Here is a 17,994-nt window from a genome sequence, read left to right as displayed (position 1 = left end):
AGCTAGTTTAGTCCAGTGGTTCCCAACCTAGGGGTCAGGCCCCTCCAAAGGGTCACCAGATAAATCTTAGGGGTTGTGAGATGATTAATTAATTGATTGTGTGTAGCTTTGTATTTTGTATTATGTGTCTGGTGTGTTTTGAGCTTTGTACTGTTTTGTTATTGTGCTGTTATATGTTTTAATTGTGACCTCCCTAAGGGGCTGCAGATGAAAATTAGCTATACGATAACTCTGGTATAGTACATCAAATATTAACATTTATGTTTAACACTGCACGTGGTCCCAATAAATACATAATAAATAAATAAATAAATGAGAGAGGAAACAAGAAAAAACAAAGTTCTGATACACAAATCTGTTTTCAGTTTCTGGACTTTTTCTCTAATCTTTGATTTTTGGTGAAATATTGGATCATTTGAACATTTATTGAAATGAAACCATGTGTGAGTTTAGAGGGAGAAATCACTATTTGGTGGAGCTGTTAACAACTCATAGACATCTGAAATGTGACCCCGACTACACACTGCTTTTTGTAAGAAGTCAAAAGCCAAAAAGGTTGGAAACCACTGGTTTCATCTTTAACAATGTGTTGTATTTTAAAAGCTTGTTATATTATCCATTGTGTCAAATCTTCATCTGAAAAGTAACTAAAGCTGTCAAATAAATGTAGTGGAGTAGAAAGTACAATATTTCCCTCTGAAATGTAGTGGAGTGGAGGTATAAAGTAGAAGCAAATGGAAATACTCAAGTAAAGTACAAGTACTTCAAAATTGTACTTAAGTACAGTACTTATAGAGTAAATGAACTTAGTTACTTTCCACCACTGTTTGTGCTTATTTGAGTGAAAGAAGCTCATCCGGCCGTTAGGTGGCGTCTGACTGCTGACGTATGTTTACAGCCTCTGTCGTTGACTCCCCGGGCAGCCAATCAGAGCTCTCGCTTCGGCAACAACCTGGAAATAGTTGCTATGCGAGTTTTGCCGGCAGGGGAGAAAAATCCCTCTAATAACCTCCGACATTAGAAGTGAAAATGAAGCTTAAACTTGTGCTTCTGAGACTGAAACCTGAACTAATGAAAGGTACAACACATATCAGTTCATCAGAGACACAAACACACAAGAATTCAGTCTTTAAATCAGTGTTTAACGTGTCAAAGTGACAACTGACAGAATGGAAAATCACCGGGATGTGCTCCTTTTGTTGTCTGATACTTTGGGCACTTTTTTACGTTAAAACTGATCATGTCAGCTCTGGTTCTCTTATTCAAAAATGCAAATAACATTTCGAAATGCAGAGTTTGAATAGGTGATGTGTGAAATGATTTTGGCGCTAAATTGTGAAGGTGACAACGCCTTTGGATGACTAAACAACAACAAAAAAGCGCGGCAGCGGGAAACAAACTATACACTATGAACGGGAAACAAACACTGAACACCGTTAGACACATTATGCGACTTTATAAAAACGTTAAGACAAACAGATTAACGTCAGACGCGTTGAAACACTGAAAAAAGCAAAATATTGATAAGACGTTTACAGTTCATACACATATCCAGTCCAGTTTAAAGGAATATAGGGTTAAAAAGTGTGTAAAACCGAATTAATGTGGTCTGTATAGTTAGTAATTATTAATTATTCCGACCACTCATGTATATATAAAAGTGTCACTCATCTACAGTGATTTAAATGCAAATTAAACAAGTTTTAACATTAAGTGTCATATCACGGATGTCAGTTCTAAGTTTGGCGAAATTAACATTATTTTTAACGTCATGACACTGTTTCCTAACCATAGTTTAATCGTTTTAAAGTGAATAATTTATGTTTTCTTTGTCTAAATTTGAAAGGTTGCATAAAGCTCATTTTAATAGTTTTGTAACATCGGTTTCGGGCAGTTTTGTAACCCTGCACAGACAAAGCCGTTTGAATTTCCCGCAGCAATTTGGGTGTCACGTGAATGCGGCTCGTGACCTGATTGGTTCCGTCGCTGCGTCGGTTTAAAGAGCCAGCACGAGCTGCGTTTCTATTGGTTCACTGTATTCTAGCGCCAAGATTTCAATAAAAAGGCGAGCGGACAAGAAAAAGCGCTTCAGTCTCTGTTCTGTTTCTGTCTGCTGCCAGTTGGTTTAGATCCTCTAGTTTCTTTTTTTACTTCTACTTTTAACTTCTTAACTTATATTTTTATTTATTCTGTCCGTCTAAACTTGAGGAAATCAAAATGCTTTCTGCTCGCTCTCCACTTTCCGTCAAGAATGAGAACAAACTCAGCAGCGAGATCAACAACATGTCGCTGGACAAAGAAAACACGGTGAGACCAAACTGACCGAAACACTCATGTTTGACGTTTGATGTTAAAACGTTAAACGGCGGATTTAAGCGAATATTCAGGTTGTTTGTAAGTTAAAACTCTCGGAAGTCGTTTCTCGACCAACTCAGTCCCGCAGCTCGTTGATCCAGATTTAATCAGGGTTTCCTTTGGCTGCTGTGATCAACTAAAACGTATTAATGAAGGACTGAAACTAGTTATTGATCACTAATATCTTCTCTTTGACCTTTCAGCCTCCCAGCCTGAACAACACCCGCATCTTGGCGTCCAAAACCGCGCGTAAAATCTTCGACGATGCTACGGTAAGTGAGTCAGAATCTGCTGAAAGCTTCAAGATTTGAAGCTGACTTGTTAAACACGCTGTCTGTGTTTGTGTTAAACTAAATGATGGACAGTTTGTGGTGTTTTTCTGTGTCCATGTGGCGCCTAAAATGCCGGTTCTGGCGCCAACATAGACAACAATCAGCTGTCACTACCGGTACCACTATTACTGTTCAACCACGCACTGCAGCTGATATTTACATGTTAAACTGTCTCAATGTTGATAAATGCTGCAGGAATTATAGTTATTTCTTTCACAAATGTGTGAAAGCTTTTTCTTTGCTTGCAACCAAATGTCAGAATTGTCCAAATTGTGTATTAACACTGCAAAGATTTAGAGTTTTATAATCTTTATCTAAGAGAAAATACACGTGCGGTGGAAATAAATAAATATATATATGTGTATATATATAGGTAGATAGATAGTTATTTATTTTATTTATTTTTTTAACATTTTGATCTACAAGATTCTCCATTAGAGATAACTTAACTGCCTTGATGGGCAAATTCCTAGATCTCACTGTTTTTCTGTTTTGTTTTGTTTTGTTTTGTTTTTTTAAAGACTATAATTAACCAGATAAATAGATGGATAGTGGAGTGTGAATATATCATCGAGTACTAACTGGCAAATTGTCATGTTTGAGAAGCTGGAACAAGAGAATCAATTAAACCTTGCAGCCCTAAATTGTGTTTTCTTGTTTATTTGACCTCAGACAGTTTGTAGTTTTGTAGTTTACGTTCTTGTGTCTTTTTTTTTTTTTCTCCCAGCCCAAAGCCGTGAAGAAGAGCAGCAGCAGTGAGGAAGAGCCGCTGCTGAAGGAAAACCCTCGTCGCTTCGTCATCTTCCCCATCCAGTACCATGACATCTGGCAGATGTACAAGAAGGCCGAGGCCTCTTTCTGGACCGCAGAGGAGGTAAACATGAACGCCAGCCACTCAGGCATCACAGCTTGTAGTTGGTATAAAACAGTTTTTATAGCCAGCAGCTGTTGCATGATGGGATATTGATGTCATGTGTTTGTTCAGGTGGATCTGTCGAAGGACCTGCAGCACTGGGAGTCTCTGAAGGATGAGGAGAGGTACTTCATCTCTCATGTGTTGGCTTTCTTCGCCGCCAGCGACGGCATCGTCAACGAGAACCTGGTGAGCACCTCCGACTCACTACTGTCCATAAACATGTCACCAGGACTGATTATTGATCCATTTTTACTGTTTGCCTGTTTTCTCATCTTGTTCTTGTCCTCTGTGACCACCAGGTGGAGCGCTTCACCCAGGAAGTGCAGGTGACAGAGGCCAGATGTTTCTATGGTTTCCAGATCGCCATGGAGAACATCCACTCAGAGATGTACAGCCTCCTCATCGACACCTACATCAAGGACGCCAAAGAGAGGTGAGCTGCTGTAGTCTGACGGTGTGTTTGCTGACCTGTTGTGTGATGGTGTGTTTGCTGAATTGTTGTGTGACGGTGTGTTTACTGACCCTCAGAGAATACCTCTTCAACGCCGTGGAGACTCTGCCGTGTGTGAAGAAGAAGGCCGACTGGGCCATCAACTGGATCGGCAACAAGAGCGCCAACTACGGTAAACAAGTTCACTGAGACTCCACATGTAGTTCATGTTCCTGGATGATCAGGTCTGATATTGATCACAAATCGGGTATTGATCATCACTGTTGTTCCTCCACTCCAGGAGAGCGTGTGGTGGCCTTCGCTGCCGTGGAGGGAATCTTCTTCTCTGGTTCCTTCGCTGCCATCTTCTGGCTGAAGAAGAGAGGCCTGATGCCTGGCCTGACCTTCTCCAACGAGCTCATCAGCAGAGACGAGGTGAGTCTTCCACAGGAAGCTGACAAACATGACACGTCGCCTCGATGCTGTTAAAGCGTGCGGTGGTCTGACTGTGTGTGTTGCTGCTTTCAGGGTCTGCACTGCGACTTCGCCTGTCTGATGTTCAAACATCTGCTGAACAAACCATCCGCAGAAACCGTCACCAGCATCATCAGGAACGCCGTGGAGATCGAACAGGTGGGTCAGCGGCGACACGAGCACATGAACGTGATGATGTCAGCATGTCTGTCTGGTCTTTCGCTCACATCCTTCAACTCTTTGTGTTCAGGAGTTCCTGACAGAGGCTCTGCCGGTGAAGCTGATCGGGATGAACTGTGAGCTGATGAAGCAGTACATCGAGTTTGTAGCCGACAGACTGATGCTGGAGCTCGGCTTCTCAAAGGTAACAACGTCTAACAAAGTCCCAAACAAAGACTTTAACTGGACTGTAGAGCTGCAACGATTAGTCAGTTAAATAATGATAAATATTTAGATTATGTCACAAATTCTCACATTTAAGAAGCTGATGTCCACAAATTTGGTGTTTGTAACTTAAAATGACGACTAATATTGTTATTAATTAATTTTCTATATATTAACTGACAGAAAATAAAGGAACAAAGACTCTTCGGTGTTAAAGCAAAAGTTTGACATTATGGAAAATACACTTATAGCTGCAATCAGTCAATTAATCAATTAAAATTAGTTGTCAACGCAGTCAACTGTCACCTCCTATATGACCTGTCCTCTGACAGTAAACTGAATATCTTTAAGTCGGAGACAAAACACGTCTGTGATGATGAGCAGCGCAGGGGTACGGACCTCAGCCAGTGATGGGGGCTGAGTGCTGCTGCAGACGCTCTGATCAGAGGACGAGTGGTTCACTGACAGACGAGCAGCAGCACGAAACAGACGCCTGTCTGAGCAGAACGTCATCACACACTTTCTCAATCATTAAAGCTGGTTTAAGATAAGAAAAAAACACAAACTGCCACAGAACATTGTGTCTTACTTTGTTTTTTTAAATAACAATCCTTCAGATAAGACAAATCCAAGAAGTAAAAATCACTTCAGTTAAACGGCTCACAACCTTTAAACCATAAACTGTGTCACAACCTAAAAATGAAATTCTGATGGAAGAAAATTATATGAAACTTCTGTGATTATATAGATTTTTATATAATGATTTAACAACTTCAAAGTAGCTTGAATCAAATAATTGTTGGTATGTTTTTCCTGTTTCCTGATATTCAGGACATGAATTGGCCCAAAAATTGACAGCCTCCACGTTGAGTAAATTTTCATTTCCCTCAGGGAGATTTACAATCTGTATAGCAATACAGCATCTTCTGTCCTTAGACCCTTGACATAAGGAATAACTCCCTTTTTTAAAATAAATAAATAAAAACCTGAATGAAAAATGGAAGAAACCTCAGGAAGAGCAACAGCAGACAGACAGGAAATAGATCTTGTGTGAACAGAATAAAACAAGAAAGCAAAATTACAGAAATGCAGCCTGAACAAACAGGATAAATCTGTATTTTACCTCCATGTTTTTCAGCCTTCAGTCAAACCTAACAAAGAACACTAAACTCTTGTGTCTCTGTAGATCTACCGGGTGGAGAACCCCTTCGACTTCATGGAGAACATCTCTCTGGAGGGAAAGACCAACTTCTTTGAGAAGCGTGTGGGCGAGTACCAGAGGATGGGCGTGATGTCCGGCCCCACAGACAACACCTTCAGGCTGGACGCAGACTTCTGAGGACCGAGGTGGACGGACCAACACTCAGACATACATTTCAGTCAGAAGTTGATTCTTGAGACTTTGACTCGTCGGTGCTGCTCCTCCTGAGAGGAGCGTTGACTCTGAACTGTCACTATTGTAAAGGACTAAGGACCTATTTTATGCATCTCAGGATGCTGGCTGTTCGCTTACAGGTGGTTAAGTTAATAAATGAGCTTTTCAGCCAGTCAGAATACAGATAAGGGCACTGCAGCCCAGAGATCTGTCCAAACTAATCAGACGTATTGATTTATCTGGATAACTGCTGTTAACAGATAACTGTAACGTTTGGATCAGAACTCTGGTTTTATTTTTGTTTTCTTTTGTATGTAAACTAACTTTGTAGAGTTTTGTTTTATAAAATCTATCTACTTATGTAATATGGTGTTTTTTAGTTTAAATTTGTACAGAATGGTTTAGTGTTTTTTGTAATAAAGTCACATTTACTGTGTTTGTGGAGGCCTCGGTTCAGTTTATTACAGCTTGTTAACTTGTTTTAACACAGCTGAGAAGATATGACATTTTGGGAAATACGTTTATTTTGTTTCTTGAGGTTTCTGCTCCCGACTAAGAAGTAGTCCAACATGCAACCAAACATAAAACTACAACTTGTCATTTTTACATTTGTTGTACAGATTAAGCAAATGAGATATAACATGTCAATGAGTGAGCTTTAGAGGTGTTGGCAGGTGGATTTTGTCTTTTGGACCAGCTGTTTCCAGTAATGATTATTATCATTAATAATTAATTTTCTTGATTAATTGATTAGGGGTGTGTGTGTGGCCTATAAAAGTTCACAATTTTCCAAGTCTTAAAACAACAGTCAGGAGCCCAAATAAACATTGAAACCTGTTTTTCTTGCTGTAATCATTCCTCCTGTTCATACTGACCATCAGAAGATTCCTTCATAATGCAAACACAAAGAGGGAATTTGATGCTAAAAGACTGTAAATAGTCAGTATGAACAGGAGGAATGATTACAGTGAGGAAAACCTTTCAGTGTTCATATGGACACCTGACTTGTTTTAAGACAGACTTGAAAAGTTGTGAACTTGTCCTTTTTTAAATATATGAACTTTTCATGTTAAAAATCCTGCTGACTTGTTTTTGGGAGATAAAGATAAAACAAGTCATGAGTTGCTGTAAACTAGGTCATGGTCAATTAATCATTATTGGACTCATAAGACTGGAAACTGAAACTTAACTGAATCAACGCTCAGACTACCAGGAGCGGACAGCTACGTCATCATGCCGGAGCAGACTACGTGCATGACCCTGCGTATTAACAGTAAAAACAGGAGTTAACTAATGTTACGTAGAGGCGGTGTAAAATATCTTTAGGTGATTTGAAAAAAAAAACACATTTATATCCCTTGGACCCGTAATGTTTATCAAGTTTTCACCCTCCCTTGTCTCATCCTTGTAACCGCCATCCTTGCTGACGTCAGATGAGGAAGTAAATAAAACAAAGTAGCCACGGATCTCTGTTACTCTGCTGCAGTATGTCCATTTCAAACCCGAAACAAACGTTTTTAAACCCGGTGAGATGCCTTCTGTTTATATCTTACACACAGTCAATTGTTTGCACTCATTTTCATTGTTGTCATGACCGTTAAATTGGTAATTTATCGATGATATGACAGCGGGAAGGCTAGCTAGCATCTCAGCTAAGCGCTCGACATTCGTTGCATCAGTTGCACAAAATAATGAATATTTAACGTGAAAGTTTCTTATATAACACGACTTAAGTAGTTGTATCTATTAAGTAGGATTTCCTGGTAAATTCAACATACACCACACCGACTATATAACTTTATTTCGGCTAAGTTTGCTACTTTAATACGCTATTTAGTGGACGAATAATAGAGGAGGACTCTTAATTACACGTAATTTATTTGTATATGATCCTAATCTGGTGTATTTCACGTAGGCCGAATGTAAGAAGGGTTCCTATTAGTTTGTGAACCGTCTAAGATTTAGTTATTTTGCGGATCAGTATCTCATAGACACGCAGGGAATTTAAAATAGCTCTAATTTCTTATGGAGTTTAGTTCTGTTTAATCTTTTTGGTGCCATGTTGAGAATTGAATTCCTGTCAGACTTCACTTTAAAATGAAACAGTTAACATATGAAACAGTAAACTGCTCTTTAAAACGTTGTATCGTCTTTTCTGACTACAATGATCAAATCAAAATGGTCGAAGGAAAAATTGTACCTAAGCACAATACTTGAGTATATGTGCTTTGTTACTTACTACTAATTTCCTCTCAGCTGTAAAATAACTGATAACTACAGCAGCTCTCAGATATAAACGTAGAGAACAAAGCTGGATTAAAACGAGGGCGACTGTTCCAGATGTTCAGGAGTTAAACAGAAAATCAAGTTTGGCCTTTAAAGAAACAGCTGCTTTATCACCTGATCCTGAAGCTCTTCTTCTTCTTTTAGAGTTATTTATATATTGATTTAACCAAGATACATGATCTCTCCCACAAGACAAAGCAGTAACACAGATATCACAGTTAAAGCTTTAAGGTCTTTTAATTATCTATTAATTATTTGTTTTTTAAAGCAAAACAATTAACATGTTCTAGCTTTACACATGTGAATATTCACTGATTCTTTTCTCTTTCTTCTATGACAGTAATTAAACATCTGAAAAAAAGATGTTAAAATAAATCAATAATGATGATAATAAACGTTATTTTATATCACCTTTCATACACAAAATGCAACTCCAAGTGCTTAACAACTTCTTCAAAGGAAAGAGCAGACAGTTTAACAGTTAAAATATGAAAATACATTTATCAACTTGGACATTTTTCACAGTTTACTGACGTTTTATTGATCAAAAGATTAACCGATAATGAAAATAATTCTTAGAAATAATCCTTTGTTACATTTTACTAAATAAAATTGTGCTTAATCAAGTAAGAACTAATTAATTACTGACTGATCACTAACTAATATATTCACAGTGCACGGGGGTCAACAGCTCATTTTTGCCACCTAAAAGTTTAATACAGCTCCAGTAACACGATGCAGGTTTATTTACTTGTATTGGTAAGAAGGTAATAAGGGAAATATTAACCTTTGGGGGAAAAAACAGTAGAAGTATAAAGTGACATCCGTGTTCAGCATCTCAGTAAATGTAACTGAAGCTTCCTGCTGTTGGTTTTATCTCTCAGGAGTCCAGATATGATTTTAAACTGTTTTCAGAGCTGCGTCTCGTTAAACAGTAATTTTTATTGTTGATTTAAAAAGCTTTAAAATGTTTCTCCTGAATCTTCTTGGATCTCAGCAGATGTTTCCAGCTGTTCAGTTTTGTCTCAATCACTGAAAAGTTAACTTAACTTTCCGGACTTCCTCCACAGGCGATCCCCTTCGCCGGGACGATCCTGGGCGGTCTGTTGCCGGGGGAGATGGTTCTCGTTCAGGGCTCTGTGCCGCCTAAAGCTGACAGGTGTGAACTCACAACACAAAACCATAAAAACACACCTCTCCTTCCTGCCTGTCGCTCCGTCAGCGCTCTGCTTCAGTAGCTCACCTGCTGCCCTCTGCGCTGTCTCGCAGGTTCCAGCTAGATTTCACGTGCGGCAGCAGCGTGACGCCGAGGGCCGACGTGGCTTTTCACTTCAACCCGAGGTTCAACAAGAAGAGCATCGTCTGCAACACGCTGGAGAAGGAGCGCTGGGGCAAAGAGGAGATCCTGTACGAGATGCCCTTCGCTGCCGGGGCCACGTTCGAACTCATCATCCTCGTCCTCAAGGACACGTTCAAGGTGAGAGACGAGCAGCTGCAGGAACAACATGGCTGACTCATCTGGTATGAAGAGTCTCACATGTGATCAGAGAAGAAAAACCTTGATGACATCAGCCTGTTTGTTTGCTGTGTTTACAAACATTACTGATGTAAACAAACATTGACAGAATCTGAAAACATTAAAGAAATCCACTGATTTTACAGTTAAACATCAGTTTACTATTCGTTGGGGTCAGTAATAGTCAAATCAGATAAGTTGTGTTTTGTTATTGACACTTAAAATCTGACTGTTCTCACCTGTTTACCACGACGGAATATTACGTTTCTAATATGAATTATTCTTAAAATATTACCACTTTTTTCATAGTTACATCTTTAGTCTTAAAATGAACTTTTTTCTTGAAATATTATGACGGTCTTCTCGTAATATTTACAATTTATATTCTCATATTACAGCTCTTTTCCCAAAAAATTATGTTCATAATATTACAAAGTTTTTCTCACAATATTAAAACTTAACCAGGTTTTTTTCTTGAAATATCACGTTTTTCTCAAAACGTTTCAACTTTAAATTTTCCGTCCATGTTTTTTTTCAAGCAGATGCACCAGGACACATTTAGATTTACTGATGTATTTACGTTAGATGTACGAGATTTTTAATTGGTTTTATTAATGGAGTGGCGCTGAGGTAATGATCGATGTTGTTAATACAGCGAAAAACTTGCTGAGTGTATTTTATTATTATTTTCATTAATGTGCTGTGTCATTCTTGCCTCGTCATATCCGCCATCTTGACCCCCCCCCCCCCCCCCCAATCCATCCCCAGAGGGACCACAGAGGAAATAAGCCTGCGGGCTTTATTGTGTTATCCTGACTTTTCCTTTTATATCAGCACTCAACGCCACAGCAGAGCTGTAAAATTAAATTGTCAAATAAAATCAATCAAATAAGTCGGGAATACTGACTTGGAACTACCGACTTGCAGTGGATTGTAGCATAATGAAAGACGTCCAGTTGCATTATGGGAAATGTAGGATCCAGTTTTTTTGGGAATTTGACTCAAACTAGAGAATGAAGTCAGGTTATCTGATCCAATAATTAACAACAATAAAATAATAATAAACTAAATCACTGGAGTTCTCTTTAAAGCTCTTTTGTTTACATTTGTATCACAGATTCTTCCTTCAGTGTTGCTGTCGTGTGGTGACAACGAGCAGCTTTTTAACTGGAACTAATCAGATCGTTGTGTGTTTGTCGGGCTGCAGGTGGCTGTGAACGGAGCTCACATGCTGGAGTATAAACACAGACTGGACCTGGAGCGGGTCGACACTCTGCTCATTTCTGGGAAGGTCAAAGTGGACGCGATCGGCATCCTCCCGAGCTCTGTGAGTCCCTGAAACTAGACTGGCACACAACAACCGCTCATCTTCACAAAGGCTGTGTGATTATTTAATAAGAAACTGTCTGTGAAAGTTTGAGTTGAAATTGATGAAGGTGAACGAGATGTTTTGTTTTGTCTTTTAGAGTTCGGTTTCTCCTGCAGCCAGTTTGACTCACCAGGACTCAGAGCTGAATGTAAGAAACTCTTTATTCACTGCAGAAACTATCAGTTAGAGCTGCAAGAAATTATTTTCATTATCGATTAATCGTTTTGTCTGTAAAATGTCAAATGAGTTAAAAAAACGCCCGTTATAATTTCTTAGAGCTCAAGACGACGTCTTCAAATGTCTTGTTTTGTCCGACAAACAGTCCAAAACAAAAATGTAATTAAATAATAGTTGCCAATTAATATTCTGTCGATTGACTAATTGATGACTAATTATTGCAGCTCTTCAATCAGCTACACTTTTATAGAGCTGCAACTAACGATTATTTTTATTATTATTGAAGTTTTTTTGTCTATAAAATGTCAGAAAATAGTGAGAAATGTATGTTATAATATCTTAAAGGCCACAATGTCGTCTTCAAATGTCTCGTTTTGTCTGATTAAAGATCTAAAATATTCACTCATGTAGGACAAAGAAAAGCTTCAAATCATCATATTTAAGAAGCTGAAAGCAGCTAATCTGTTGAATATTTGTGGTTGTGGAGTTTGCAGAAAATGTTTCACCGTTTCTTTTACTTAACTTTTATTAATATAGAAAATAAGAGAATATAACAGAAATATCACAGTAGAAACTGTAAAGTAACAAATAAACATTTAGTTAGCATCACTAACTCATTTTGGAAGAATGTAGAGCTCCATCGGTCGATCACCAAAAACATCATCTGTAACTACTTTTAATAATAGATTAGGTTTGAGTAATTTTTTGCAACGCAAGAAAACCAATAAGTGTACGGCTGCACCTAACAATTATTTTTTATTATCGATTAATCTGTCGATGATTTTCCTCAGTTAATCAATTAGTTTTTTAAAATGTCAGAAAATGGTGAAAAATGTCGAACAACGTTTCCCGATATGACGTTTCCTCAAATGTCTTGTTTTGATATTCAGTTTACTGTCAGAAAAGATGAAAGAAACCAGAAAACATTCATATTTAAGAAGCTGGAATTTGTTTTAATATTTGACATCTTAAAAGTGTCATCAGGACACAAAACATAGAGATGAAAATGTAAATAACTAAAGATTATTTTAATTATCAATTAATCAATTAGTCCTTTGGTCCATAAAATGTCAGAAAATGGTGTAAAATGACTAATAGTTGCAGCTCTTTTATTTTGGAAGAATGTTTTATTTAATGTGAGTTTAAACAGGTTTTTGTTTGTTCTTCTTTCAGACGATAACGTCCTCGTCAGGCGACATGGTGAGTTTTACTGTTGTGTGATTTTTACACAACTCTGAGGCTGTGATGCTCTGTCTTATTGTTCCTTCTTGAACTAATCTGGAGATAAACACACATCCTGTTTGGTAAATTCTTGTTGCTGCTTTAAAAAACCTTGTTTCCTTCCTCTGTATCAGTTCTTTTAAAGGTGCTACATGAGTAAAACTAAACAAGTATCGGCAGGAAAATAAAGGCAGAAGTCAACGTTTTAATTTCTGATAGTGAAGAAGAGAATTCAGTCAAACAGTTTTTGGGGATTTTCATGTTTTCAGATCAGTTGAAGAAGATCTTTAAGATCTAAACACACGATACTTGTTAGTGAATCAGCTCATTGTCGGGTCCAAACATGAGATTTGATGACAAGAAGAAAAACAAAGAAAATAGCCTGAATGATCCTTTAAGTGAGGTTGTTTGAAATGAGGGAAAGTAAATATGATGTCAGAGGAACATGTATGTTCAAAAAACAATTAGTGAGGACAAATGCACAACTTCACTGTATCACAACAAAGGGAGTTAATCTACACAACAACTGTAGTGAAGAAATGAAAACATGTAGAACATTAAATAACAAATCTTTAAAAATAACATTGAACAGATATAGAACGAATGAACAAAGAGGTGGAATAATATAACGTGGTAGAGAATGTCTTTTTGACATTGTTTCTATGCAAGTTATATTTATTCCCACTCGCTTACTGAAAGTTTGCTGTTATTTTTGTTTTTTGTTTTGTTTTGTTTCGCTGCCTATATTTTATTTTGTTATTTTAACATGTTCGATATAAGAAATAATCTAATCTATAAAAAAAAATAATCTAAAAGTGTCTGTGATGTTGTGATTGATGAAGTCTTTTTTGGTGTGTTTTTGGCAGAGTGTTCCCTTCAGAGGTGAGCTGGTTAAAGGTCTGAGCAACAGACGCAACATCACCATCAAAGGACAGACCAATCAGAATGCAGCGAGGTAACCTACAGCTTTTATAAAACAAGATTAAAACCCAGGTAGACATTTATACATACAGGTGTTATAAATCTAAATGTTCTCTAATCTTTCGAAGACACCTGAATATTTTAAGATGATAAAAGTTTTCTGTCGTGTTTCAGTTTCGGTGTGAACCTGCGAGTGTCCGGCGGCAGCGACATCGCTCTTCATCTGAACCCACGTCTGAAGAAACGCGTCTTCATCAGAAACTCCTTCCTGTCTGGCTGCTGGGGCCCCGAGGAGACGCAGCTGGAGAGCAGCTTCCCCTTCGCTGCGGGACAGTACTTCGAGGTTTTTTCTGAATGTTTTTCACCTAAATTTAAAATTCCTTTAAATGTCGTCATGAACAGGCAGAACAGTTTTATACAAACAGAATCAGACATCCTAATAAACATTAAAACAGGTTTCGGTGTTCATACTGACCATTTAAATATCTCTTCTTCATGTGCTTCCAATATAAGTGATGGGGGACAAAATCCACAGTCCTCCCTCTGCACAAAAATGTAATTAAAGGTTTATCTGTTTTAAGACGTAAACTAGTAAACCTCCTCTTAAAATCAAACATGTCTTCCTGCAGTTTCAATACAAAATCATCCACTTCCTACATAAAGTCCAGGACTCTAGCTAATTCTAACAGGGAGGTTTCCTTCTTGAGATAATAAACACTTTCCATTTATTACATTTGTGCAGCTAAAGGCACAAAGACAGCACATCTCACTCACTCGTCTATATATGTAAACTTTATTATAGTTATAATAATGATGATGTTGTGTTTTTGTGTCCAGATGATCATCCTGTGTGACTCTCAGCAGTTCAGAGTGGCCGTTAACGGGTTCCACCAGCTGGACTACAAACACCGGGTCCAGGACCTGAGCTGCATCACCCAGCTGGAGGTGGTGGGAGACGTCACGCTGCAGGATGTCAAGCTGCTCTGACCTCTGACCTCTGACCCCCCCCGCCCCCCCCCTCCCCACTGACTGCATGACCCCTGCATCTTTTTACATGTATTAATATACAGTATTTATAAAAGTGTGAGGAAATGCTTGACGTCACATTATTAACCGTCGCCAAAGTCAATAACATTTAACAAAATCTGTCGAAGAAAGTGTTTTATTTTTTATTGACTGTAAAGTTTGAGTTCATAATGTGAGTTTTTATCACAAGAAGATCTCAAACCTGAAGCCGGAGTTGAAGTATTGTAAAATCAAGTGAAATTTTGAAATGTCTCGACGAGCTCGAACCAAGAAAACACATCGAACTGCTAACTGATCTCCTGTCTGCGCATCTTTAATCACTCCTTTTAACATGCTGTGTGAAGATGTTAATAAAACTGAATGTTGGGATGTGACCAGATCAAATAAACTAACCTACAGGAGCTGGTGTGGCGTCTTCTCTCTTCCTCCAGATGTCTGATCAAGTGACTCTTCTTCTTCTTCTTCTTCTGTTGAAATCTTCACTGTGGACACACAGACAGTTTAGTGAAAAGTGAACAGAATAGCTGAGCTAGGGATTTACATTTGTTTGAAATCAAAATACGATTTATATATCTATCTGCGTTCCTAAATGTGTATCACAATCAAAGCAAAGCACAGTATTGTATGGAGCCAATAAAGCAAATAAAATGCTAATGAATTTACTGTATATGAATATATATAAGTGGATATCAATAAGAATATGTTTAGTAATGTTTGTGTGAAAGAATACTGTTAGTTATACTTCTCTGATTTTAATATCATTCAGTGGTTTTGTCTGTAAGTGTCTCATCTGTTTTCATGTTTTCTGATGAAGGTTCCCAATAAAATCCTAAAATATACATATACACCTACACACATATCTATCTAAACCAGAAGAAATCAACATTTTCTAGACACTCAGTTTATGGTTTATCGTTCATTTGTTGGAATATTTTCATGATAGTGGTTATAATTTTTTGACAGGACGTTTTCAGTGATGAGCAGAAAAAAAACGCAGCGTCCTGATTGTGTTTATGAGACGCACGAGCCGTTACGTACAGTTGATGGGTGTGTAACAGTTAAACTGTGGGAGATCGCAAAGATATTTTTAGACATTTTTATCATAAATTCCCCTCGCAGTAGGCGGCAGCACCCTCCGACTTCTCGTTAAAAACAGGTTTGATAACAAATGAACAAATGAAAAATGTGTTGTTTCTAATAATTAGTGCAATAGATAAGTGAAAACACATTAATAATACTCTTACACATTTTACCAAAACGAAAATGAGCTTTTTTTAATACCTTAAAGCAGGAATTAGCAGATACAGAAGTGATTTCTGTATAAACATATTTTCACGGATTCAGGAGGAAAATTGTCGATTTACTGTAGAGGAGAGAAAACTATTGAGCTACTCGTGTATGTGTTTAGATAAAGTAATTATTGCTTTAAATAAAATGCTTCTCTCATCTGAGTTTTCTTCGTTTTATTCCGGTGCCAGAACTCAAAGTGTGCATTAGGTTGTAGAAACGTTGCGTTCTGTTATTAATTATTAATGACAGTTTGGCACAAAAAGCTCCAAAAGGCACAGAACGTTCAGTGAGGCATTTTTCAATATTCAGGAGTCACCAAGTCAAATCTCCTCAGTTTTTTTACCTTCTAGACTCAAGTCAAGTCAAGTCTCACAGAAGTCTCAGGTTTCCAGCTGAAGATCAGCTTTCTGATATGATCCAGAAGAAAGAAGCGAGTGAAAAAATGAGCTATCAGTAATCAGATTCACATTTATTGTATTCTCAAAACGGACTTAAGTTACTTGTTTGATGTGATGAGGAAAATAAAACCTCGATTGATCCTCTGTGTGTGAAACGTGGCGCACATAAAAGCCAGTTTTCGATCCATTTGAGCGAAGGAAGGCTGAAATAAAACACACTTATGGAGAAATAAGAAAAGATCCTGTCAGATCCCCTGTGTCCACAAGATAAATTACATTTGTTTAAACGTGGATATTTTTTCTTTGCATGTTCTCTCATTCAAACTCCAAAACACACACCGGCATGCGCAGCGCATGCGCACAGGTGGTGCGCGGACTGAGAATTTGATGACGAGTGCCGCGGCCATTAGTCCAATGACATCACCTCTCTCTCTCTCTGTGATTGTCTTTGATGTGTGTTCTAGAAGACACGCGCTTTGATCTCTGTTTTCATCTCAATTTAAAAGTGGCGCATCAAAGCCACAGAAACTTGGGTATACAGCTGGAATCCGGTATAAATTCACTTTTCAGCCGTCACAGGTGATTCTGAGACCACACCCTACGCACACAGTGAGGATCTTAACACTCCAGAGACCCAACAAACAGAAAGTTTCAAACAAGTTTATTGAGCATCATACAAAACACCAGAAAGATGTCTGTGTCCACAATGAGCTCCTCCGGATCCCAGAACACGTTCATGGTTACGTCGGAGGCTCTTCTTCCTGTGGTCAACAGATTTTTTGACCAAATATCGCCGGCAGAGTGGATCCTGTTGGCTGCAGGCATTAAACACCCGGCCACAGAGGCCACTCTTGTCAACATGCTTGTTGAAATTGTCCAAGCACTGTCAGCGGCAGTGCTGAGAGTTGTGGTGCCCGTTTTTCAGGAGCACCTTTCAAACACCACGTCTCCAGTTGAACTGGAGACATACAACACTCACCTGGGAGACGCCCTCTCCCAGTGTTTCTCAACTGCTCTTGACGTCCCACAAGTAAGAAGTCAGAGCATCCTGGAACTCTCTACACTAATTGAAAAAGAAGTGTCTGAGAGGATCAGGTCTGTTTTATCCACCGCCGCCAACAGCACCTGCTGGCCATCAGAGCCGGCCGTGTACGTGCCCCCCACCATGTCCAACAGCAGGAACCTTCATCGCATGGTGAGTCATGCTTTCACTTGTCTCAAAGGACTCTTATGTAGGATGAACTCCCAGTGTTTGGGACTGCCGTGTTTGCGCCCAAAAGACATTAAGGTGGAGAGATGTCAATCCATTCAGAGTATCAACTCTGACATCAGCGTCCCCTCAGTGACCAAAGCAGTGAGTGACATCCTAGAAAAATGGTCCAGTGAGACAGTGAGCCACACAGAAGAGGCTGAAACTGCTCTCGTGCCACTCAGTGACTCTCTGGAGGCTCATGATGCAGCGTCTGAGATCGTCACAATGATCAGTGAAGACCTGCAGCATCCTGTCTTCGGAGATATTACTTG

At 38.6% G+C, this 17,994-nt stretch overlaps 2 protein-coding genes and 1 non-coding gene across 3 annotated transcripts; all 3 read left to right on the top strand.

The window, feature by feature from the left end:
• Positions 1 to 2,066: 2,066 nt before the first annotated feature.
• LOC122965731 (ribonucleoside-diphosphate reductase subunit M2) lies at positions 2,067 to 6,702 on the top strand. The gene is made up of 10 exons (XM_044329919.1): positions 2,067 to 2,307; positions 2,559 to 2,627; positions 3,415 to 3,561; positions 3,673 to 3,789; positions 3,903 to 4,036; positions 4,132 to 4,226; positions 4,335 to 4,468; positions 4,562 to 4,666; positions 4,758 to 4,871; positions 6,078 to 6,702. Exons 1-10 carry the CDS (start codon positions 2,218 to 2,220, stop codon positions 6,228 to 6,230), a joined length of 1,158 nt encoding a protein of 385 aa, XP_044185854.1. The 5' UTR covers positions 2,067 to 2,217; the 3' UTR covers positions 6,231 to 6,702.
• LOC122965837 lies at positions 5,259 to 5,397 on the top strand. The gene has a single exon (XR_006398316.1). It is a non-coding gene; the product is annotated as a small nucleolar RNA SNORD94 (small nucleolar RNA).
• An 827-nt stretch (positions 6,703 to 7,529) lies between the features above and the next one.
• On the top strand, positions 7,530 to 15,183 carry lgals8a (galectin 8a). Its single transcript, XM_044329553.1, has 9 exons — positions 7,530 to 7,792; positions 9,623 to 9,711; positions 9,822 to 10,029; positions 11,276 to 11,395; positions 11,535 to 11,585; positions 12,788 to 12,814; positions 13,702 to 13,790; positions 13,931 to 14,099; positions 14,594 to 15,183. The coding sequence occupies exons 1-9, from the start codon at positions 7,754 to 7,756 to the stop codon at positions 14,741 to 14,743; spliced, it is 942 nt and encodes a 313-aa protein (XP_044185488.1). The 5' UTR covers positions 7,530 to 7,753; the 3' UTR covers positions 14,744 to 15,183.
• Positions 15,184 to 17,994: the final 2,811 nt, after the last annotated feature.

The sequence above is a fragment of the Thunnus albacares genome, chromosome 16, assembly GCF_914725855.1.
Source record: "Thunnus albacares chromosome 16, fThuAlb1.1, whole genome shotgun sequence".
Taxonomy (NCBI): Eukaryota; Metazoa; Chordata; class Actinopteri; order Scombriformes; family Scombridae; genus Thunnus; species Thunnus albacares.
This window is presented reverse-complemented; position numbering and strand designations above follow the sequence as displayed.

Coding starts and splice junctions, on each gene's coding strand:
- lgals8a (XM_044329553.1), top strand. CDS start 7,754: ATGTCCATTTCAAACCCGAAACAAACGTTTTTAAACCCG. Junction 7,793..9,622: donor AACAAACGTTTTTAAACCCG/GTGAGATGCCTT, acceptor CTTCCTCCACAG/GCGATCCCCTTCGCCGGGAC. Junction 14,100..14,593: donor CTGCGGGACAGTACTTCGAG/GTTTTTTCTGAA, acceptor TTTTGTGTCCAG/ATGATCATCCTGTGTGACTC.
- LOC122965731 (XM_044329919.1), top strand. CDS start 2,218: ATGCTTTCTGCTCGCTCTCCACTTTCCGTCAAGAATGAGAACAAACTC. Junction 2,628..3,414: donor AAATCTTCGACGATGCTACG/GTAAGTGAGTCA, acceptor TTTTTCTCCCAG/CCCAAAGCCGTGAAGAAGAG. Junction 4,037..4,131: donor ATCAAGGACGCCAAAGAGAG/GTGAGCTGCTGT, acceptor ACTGACCCTCAG/AGAATACCTCTTCAACGCCG.